A 7848-nucleotide genomic window follows, 5' to 3' on the forward strand; every position below is an offset into this window, starting at 1 on the left:
TGAGCCCCTGACAACAGTCCTGCACATCCAAAACCCACGACATCCCGGAGGCCGCCCTGAATCTGCCACCCACTCCGTGGGACTGCTTTGAGGTCTGTATCCCAGGTACGTGAAACAAAAACCATTTCATTTTATATCAGACCCCAAGGCTCTGGTGTTTACCGCATGCCAAGGCTAGGAGACCCTCCGTCACCACTTGTTGGAACCATTGCCCTCAAATTGTGGGACCGGGGAGAGCTGTTCAGCCTGCCAAATAGGTTCTGTTGAAGTTAGTTTCCAAACTGATTGCTTCAGATTATGGCCCACCTACGTTTTCTCTTCAGCTTGTACCATGTCTTCCCACATCGATTTATTTTCACAAGGTGAAATGAATTGCCAGAAGTCAAGCTTGGATTTCTGGTTACTTTAAGAATCTGGGAGACCTGGCAGCCCTGGGCTCACAGTCTTGCCTGGGAATGTTTGGCTGGTGCACAGCTACAGACCCTGTAGGTAAGACATGTGGCCTTCAGTCCACCATTGTCCCCACTATCCGTTGTCCCCTAGCTGGGAGCTGAATGTCCGTTGCCATTTATCACCGAATTTATGGTTCTTGAATCAGAGGGTTATGAGCAAAGTAAAATATTTTCGGTCCCCCCCCATTTCCAACAAAAGTGGTTTATTTCTATTGCCTGCCTGTCCCTGGGGTGAACCACCTGTCCTGTTGTATAGGGTTGCTAGAGTAGCTGTATTTCCAGGGCTGTATTTGGTCCCAGCCTCTCCTCTGCCACAACAACCACCATCATAGTTGCCATCACATCACATTTATTGGTCCTCTGTCAGGTTGTGTACACAATGAGCGATGCAAGATAGCCCTTAGTTTATCTGAGGGGCAAAACTTGGTGGGCAAAGAAGACAGGGCAAACAGAGCAGCTGGGGGCAGAAAGATCTAATACGATGAATTCACCATGCTAGAAAGGGCTTCAAGGGAGGGTCTTAAATGACACCAAGCATCCCAGGAGGCTGGGAACGGCCTCCTGGCCTCTGCCCAGCCCCTGAGCTAAGCTGAGGCCTGTGTGGTAGTGACTGTACATCATGACTCAGTTCCAGCTCATTTCCTGGGCTCAAGAATAGCTGAGAACCAAGGCAGTTTGGATGAAGAGATTCAGGGCTGGCCTATAAATTCAGCTGCCTCATTGGAAAAAAAAGCCTCAGTTTTCCATCTGTCTAATGGGGATATGAAGATGGATAGGCCCTGGCTACCTCTGTGAGAACTCCTTTAGTGTGGGCATACTGGTCCTCTCAAGGCCTACTGTTTTCACCACACTGCTCCACTCCGGTTTCCTGGAGGCTCCCCCAGAAGCCCTTGGGGGGCGTACTCCAGGCAGGTTTTCCCAGTCAGGTGAGGCAAGCATTTAGCCTGGTAGAAGAAGTTCAGGTGACCATGATTCAGGTTACAGTGCACCTTATGTAAGCCTGACACTACCGCCCGGTCACAGGTGCCGAGCAGGTCATCGTCCCAACCGGAGTCTGAATCCCAGACCTGCACTCTCAGGGGCCCCGCTGTGGGCAGAAGCACATCCCCAAAATCCAGTTGTGTCATCCACCGGGGATTGTTATCGTTCCACACTGTACCTGTCCTCCGCTCCTGGCCTGCAAAGAAGACCTTCAAATAGGCGTCCGTGGAAGTGATTATGTCTCCCCACAGACCTGCTGCCTGGAAGTTCATAACCTCCAGATGGGCCAGGCCCCTCTGCTGGGGACAGCAGTCCTGGTTGGTGACCGCTGAGCTGTGGCACATACACTGACAGGGGTTACGGGGGTTCTTCTGCTGCCCCGGGGGGCAGGGTCGGCTGCAGTCCCTCCAGCGTGCCCTGTGTGTCACATACTTGCTCACGGCCAGCCTCAGCGCCTCCTGCCGTGGGTCCTGGCTCTCCAAGAGCACATGCAGAGGCTCCAGGGTATAGTCCACTAGGTCGGGGCTGTCCTGCAGTGAGGCTACCCAGGTTGAGAACTGCTCGGGCCCAGCATGGTTCCCAAACAGCAGGTCATGCGTGGAGGTGTGGTGGCCGCCTACTACTTCGGAATAGCGTTCCCTGTATGCCTGGTGGAAGGAGGTCCCCATCTTGTGCTGCTTCTTCTTCTCCTCACAGGCCTTAAGTTGAGATGAGGAGCTGGCGCGGCCACCTATGCTGACCTCAGCCTCGACCTCCAGACAGTCTGCTACTTCATCCGTTGTGAGCCCTGCCAAGGCCAGCTCACAGGTGCGCAGGGCGGTGAGGACTGAGATCCGGCCGCCAAGCTCCATGGAGCGGATAAAGTGAGTGCCGTAGTTGCTGATGAGCCTGAAGTAGCTGGGCTCTGTGGAGGTGTTGAAGTGGGGGGGCAGGTCCCTGAGGGCCCTCTTGAAATCGGGGTTCAGTGGGGGAGAGTGTACCAGGTGAAAACTGTGGGGGAGAGTAAAAACCTCAGTGGGCCCATCAGTGGGTGATCATTCCCTCACTCCATAACTCCCTCAAGATTGCCCGACGTCACATGTAACCGGCAGAACTAGGAGCTAAACTCGGGAAACCCACTCTGTCTCTAGCCCCTCAGTGACCTAGCTACTTTGGATAGGCATTTTTGCTTTTCCTTTTCAAAATAAAGTTTTTTTCCTCTCCTTTTCACTTTCTAATTATAAAAGCAATGATTCTGAACTGGTGGTATCCCTCTAGCTTTGGAACCTAGTCCTGTGGCTTTCGTCTGTCTGTCTCCTGGATTGGACCCATATATGTGGGCCCCTGACAGCTCTGGTCACACAGGCAACAAGCGCCCTGTCTCCCTGTAAAGGAAATGTGGCCTCCCAGTGTGAGAAATCAGGGCAGGTCAAGGAGACCATGCATTTCTCGGGTGGGCGACCTAGATCCTTGAGAGCTGGGGGCGTGACTACTCTTGCTCCACACTGTAGGAGTAATTCCCAGCACAGGGCTTGACAAGGCAGGCACGAATAGTGGCTGAATGGATGAAAGAGGCCCAGGGATGAGAAGGACGCAGCCAGGTCTCCTGCCCACAGAAGACTGGCAATGCCCAGGAAAGAGGGGGTTGGGCAATCAGTAAGCCTGAAAGTACCATGACGGGCTCTCAGCACACCTGTGCTCGCTTCCCTCCACCTGTTCGCTCTATGGGCTCGAGATCAGGGCCATAGGGCACGGGACCACCTGGTGTGTGAGAACCAGGACTGAGGTTTCCTCAGATCAAAGCAGCCTCTGCATCCCCATCCTGCCATTCCACAGCTTCCAGACCACCCTGAGTTCAAGACCTCCTTTTTCAATATCCCTCCGCCCCCGCTCCCAGTGCTTACCGGTAGAAACGACACTCCACCATGTCAGTATTGAAGCTGTATTTGTCCTGGCGGGTTTTATCGGCTGCAAAGTCGGCTACCTTGGAGTGCGAGCCGGCCACTGCTACACGCTGACTGGTGCTGGGATGGGGATTGACTTCCAGCCCCACACTCCAGTCATTGCGGATGCTGCTGGCCGCCTGCCCAGCCACGGCCTCCGTGGAGCTGGCCTTGGCACTGGCCACGTGACGCTGGCAGCCTGAGCCCTGGGCACGCCAGTCAGTAAGTGCCAAGGGCAAGAGCTGGAGGGCACCCCTTTGCAGGGCATTGCGGCAGAGGGTGCAGGTGCCGTCCGGCCTCAGGTAGCGCAGTGTGTCCACTAGGAAATAGCCTGAGCGCTTGAGACTGGTCACATCCACGCCCTCCCCTGCCAGCCCTGAGCCCGGCACTAACTTGCGAACACGTCGGCACTCGGAGCGTGCAGCAGTGTAGCAGGGGGCAGTGGCGGGCGTGGGTAACAGCAGGAGGAGGATGCCCAAGAGGAGCGCACGGGTGGCCATGGAGCTGTGGAGACAGAGGGCCGGCGTGTGGGCTCTGGGAAGCAGGGGGCAGAGGCGGGAGGCTGGCCGACCCCTCCCCCAGCTGTGGATGATCAGGGCATAGAATAGGGAGGGAATGCGATAGCTCTTGTCATTGCATATTAGAGATGAAATGGCCTTTACAAACCTGATCCACTCCCTCCGCATTGTACAGATGGACCTAGAGAGGGAAAGTGACATAGCCACAGGACACACAGCCACGAGGAGCCGCTTCCTAGGATTTTGCTATTTAAGGCCTAATGGAGATCCTAGATGAATCCTGGGACCACAGTGGCTGCTGGTGGGGAGGGGGCTCTGTGCCCAGAGGAGGGGAAGGGAGAGTAGCCATAGAGATTTGGGAAGGGAACTGGGGACTCTAGAGAAGCCTGGATTCTATAGAAGTGCCATTCGTGGCCCCAGCACAAGCTTTCCCCTCCCCACCTCTCTCGTTCTTTCCCTTTTCCCTCTTCCCCCATCCAATAAGCACTTAAGAGAAATGGAAAAGAAATGAGGTTGTGCAGCACCCTTATTCTCCCCATTTTCCCTTTGGGGCCCTCTTTGTGAGCCTCAGGGAAGAACAGCAGCCTGAATTCTAGAGTAAAAGCTGTCCACATGCTTACGTCCTTAGAGCCTGTGTGGGAGGGGCCTTTGAGTTTGCTCTCCAGGCCTCCTGATGCCCAACTCTCCTCTTTGGCATCCTCTGCCATGCTCTGTGGGATTCTGGCATGGCTTGCAAGCTGCCTATTGCCTACTATTGGACAACAATTAGAAGGTTCTTCCTCATTTTGAGGTGGCTCTGGAGTCTCACCTGGGCCTGCTTATGATCTGGAATCTCCTCTCTACTCTTATCCAAACTGAGCCTCTTGGAGGCCTTTCCCCTCCTGCCAGGGTCAGCAGCTTCTCTGAGACACAGTGGATTATGGGAGCAGGAGCTTGCCCTGCTGGAGCCTTCCGTGCCCTACCCACAGGCGTGACTTGAATGGTGGAGATCCAGGCAAGGTGGCAGGCCCCAGGGAGGTAAATAGGAGAAGAGGAGTCTTTCAAAGGCTGGCAGATGACCCACGTAGGAGGCCAGCACAGTTTACATCCTTAATCTAAGAAGCTCAGTCTTCATCATGGCCCTCACCCTGTTAGCTCTCTGGAAGCCTGTTTCCAGCTTTCTTAGAGGCTTTCACTGTCAGTGTTTGAAGGGACCTTAGAGCTATATTCTAACCTCTTCATTTTGCATGTGAGGAAACTGAAGCTCAGAGTCACCACAAGGCTGCCCAGCGAGTTAGTGACGGAGCACAGTGTGGCACCTAAGTCTCTTGTCTTTCGGGTCACAGCACTTCCTGCTCTGTCAGTCTCTTCTTCCAAAGGAGCAGCCGCACTCCCATGCCGCTCTGTCCCCGCCCAGGCACTCCCAGCCTCCCTGAGCCCCGTTTCCTCCGTACCTGAAGTCCTGTGTTGAGATGCTCCGATACAGACACCCTCTCTCCCCATGGAAGGCTCCCGAAATGGTGAGTGTCAGCCCTCCAGGCAGGCTCACCACACAACTTATTACCAGGCCACCGTTCATGTCACTTCTGCTTCCTGCCCTGCCCCCAAATTGTGGTCACAGGTCCCCTTCACCCGCCCTCCTCCCCTAGCACCCACCCTGTCCTCACCTCCTCATCCGGCCCTGTTGACAGCCCTCAGGAAGCAAACCGTGAGGGCCAGCAGCTCACCCTTCAAGTAGAGTAGCCTGAGCTGTGGAGGCCTGAGGCAAACAGTGAGGCTTAATGTGGACCAAGCACAGGGGCCTGAAAATGTCGAGATTCACCTCTGGTGTGATGAACACACCAGCAGGGGCACTTTCCTTACTTCTGACCCACAGCATCGCATTTGTGAGACGGAAGAGCCATACAGAGAAGGAGCTTCCCTCACAGGCTTGGGAGCCAGGCAGTCTGGGCTTGGGCCAGCTTGCTTGTGTACTGGCTGTGTGGCCCCGAAGCTTCTTCAGCCTCACTGTGCCTCAGTTTCCTCAACTAAAGATGAGGGTAACAATAGTGTAGATCCCATAGGTTGTGAAGATTTGGGGAGTTACTACGTGTGACATTCTTGGCCCTCAGCCAGTGTTAATACCTCCTCGAGCAGTGGGGGGAAAATCAATGTTGTTCAAACCTCTGTGCCCACTTCTGCCCATACCTATATCCCAGCCAAGCCCAGGCTCTGAACCCCAAACGTACCCCAGGACAAGGTCTCCTATTCCCCCCTTTGTGAGGAGAACCAGTGGTCACGTTGGTCCCCAGTCTCCTCCCCGTGTTTGCACCCTGGCCTGTGTTTGCAGCCACAGGGTGGGAGGGTGGGCATCTATGGGACCCTGCTGGGGAGAGAGATTTGGGTGGGACCAGAGGCCCAGGGTCTTCACCCTTTGTCTTACCCAGGTCAGAGTAGGTGAGGTTTCCATGGGTTGATTGACTCACATGGCAAACTCTGGTCTGAGGTGGGGTCACAATTGTCTGAGGTGGGGTCACACTGGGCTGAGGTGGAGAGAGGTGGGTAAGTGGGACACTGTATTCATGACGTTACCCTCCTACTGGCTAGGTGACGGGAACAAGTAGCCGCAGACCCTAGACCACGTGTGATACCATGGGATGGCTCATCTCTTCAGTTTATGTCCCCTCTTGTACCCCCTGCTCTTACGGGAAGAGGGGCTTACATTGCCTTCTCAGAACTGACCCCAACTCCTCCCCGCAGAGTCCCCCTCCCTCTCCCAGCTTCCTGACCCTCTTCTAGCTCCTGCTTGTGGCTTGACTCATAAGCCCAAGCCGTGAAAGTTTAGTTCTGACCGTACTCAGAAGACCAGTGCAAGGCGCTTAGAAACTGCAAAAAATCTGTAGGAAGAGAAAGGTGAGGTCGCGGGAACAGGTTCTAATGCCAGCTTTCCTGGGAAGTTGTGTGACTCTTGGCAGTCGAGTTTTAACCCCTTTCTAAGTGAGTTTCCTCATCTGTGAAATCAAAGGGAGGACTTTAGGATTTCTAAGAATCCTTAGATTCTGAATGATGAAAAATGCATTTAGCAGGTTTTGTGGGATGCATGAAGTGGCTAGTGTCCAGGAGACGCTGCTGGAGAGTGGTCCTTAAGGAGCTGTGATGACATCGATGTTTACGAGGACTGTTTTTGGCCTATGTGACCGATGACAGCTGTCTTCTCTAGTTGAAACTTAGAGCTTGAAATGTACTTTAAACACAGTTTTTCCTCAGAGACATAGTTTCAATCGCCAGATACCATCTATATGGTTTATTACTAACAACTTTGTTGAAAAACAATTCATACATTTAACGTGTACAATTCAGTGGTTTTTAGTAAATTCAGAGTTGTGCACCCATCACCACAACCAATTTTAGAACAATTTCATCACTCCCCAAAGAAACCCTGTACTCATTAGCAGTGCGGATCATTTCTCCCAACACTAATCTATTCTCTGTCTCTAGGGGTTTTCCTATTTTGGACATTTCATGTTAATTGCATCATATAAGATGTGAGGTTTTTTTTGTTTTTGTTTTTTGTTTTTACAGATTTTATTGGGGAAGGGGAACAGGACTTTTATTGGGGAACATTGTGTACTTCCAGGACTTTTTTCCAAGTCAAGTTGTTGTCCTTTCAATCTTAGTTGTGGAGGGCACAGCTCAGCTCCAGGTCCAGTTGCCGTTGCTAGTTGCAGGGGGCACAGCCCACCATCCCGCAAACCAGCAACCTTGTGGTTGAGAAGACGTGCTCCAACCAACTGAGCCATCTGGGAGCTCAGCGGCAGCTCAGCTCAAGGTGCCGTGTTCAATCTTAGTTGCAGGGGGCACTGCCCACCATCCCTTGCGGGACTTGAGGAATTGAACCGGCAACCTTGTGGTTGAGAGCCCACTGGCCCATGTGGGAATCGAACCGGCAGCCTTCGGAGTTAGGAGCATGGAGCTCCAACCGCCTGAGCCACCAGGCCGGCCCAAGATGTGACGTTT

General features: G+C 53.5%; 1 protein-coding gene across 2 annotated transcripts; it reads right to left on the reverse strand.

Moving 5' to 3' along the window:
- Positions 1–800: 800 nt before the first annotated feature.
- PRF1 (perforin 1) lies at positions 801–5371 on the reverse strand. 2 transcript variants are annotated; one of them, XM_033129821.1, is made up of 4 exons: positions 5307–5351; positions 4022–4054; positions 3317–3859; positions 801–2423 (listed from the first exon to the last, which is right to left on the reverse strand). In XM_033129821.1, the coding sequence occupies exons 2-4, from the start codon at positions 4039–4041 to the stop codon at positions 1295–1297; spliced, it is 1692 nt and encodes a 563-aa protein (XP_032985712.1). In that variant the 5' UTR covers positions 4042–4054; positions 5307–5351; the 3' UTR covers positions 801–1294. The 2 variants fall into 2 exon arrangements, with proteins under 2 accessions (XP_032985712.1, XP_032985713.1); XM_033129822.1 differs by lacking the exon at positions 4022–4054 and having other exon boundaries at positions 5307–5371.
- Positions 5372–7848: the final 2477 nt, after the last annotated feature.

The sequence above is a fragment of the Rhinolophus ferrumequinum genome, chromosome 16 (genome assembly GCF_004115265.2).
Source record: "Rhinolophus ferrumequinum isolate MPI-CBG mRhiFer1 chromosome 16, mRhiFer1_v1.p, whole genome shotgun sequence".
Taxonomy (NCBI): Eukaryota; Metazoa; Chordata; class Mammalia; order Chiroptera; family Rhinolophidae; genus Rhinolophus; species Rhinolophus ferrumequinum.

What these genes read in the sequence shown, in the direction of transcription:
- PRF1 (XM_033129821.1), bottom strand. Translation starts at nt 4,041, where the DNA reads ATGCGGAGGGAGTGGATCAG. An exon ending in ATGCGGAGGGAGTGGATCAG is followed by an intron (nt 3,860 to 4,021) that starts GTTTGTAAAGGC and finishes CTGTCTCCACAG; the next exon opens with CTCCATGGCCACCCGTGCGC. An exon ending in GTGGAGTGTCGTTTCTACCG is followed by an intron (nt 2,424 to 3,316) that starts GTAAGCACTGGG and finishes TCTCCCCCACAG; the next exon opens with TTTTCACCTGGTACACTCTC.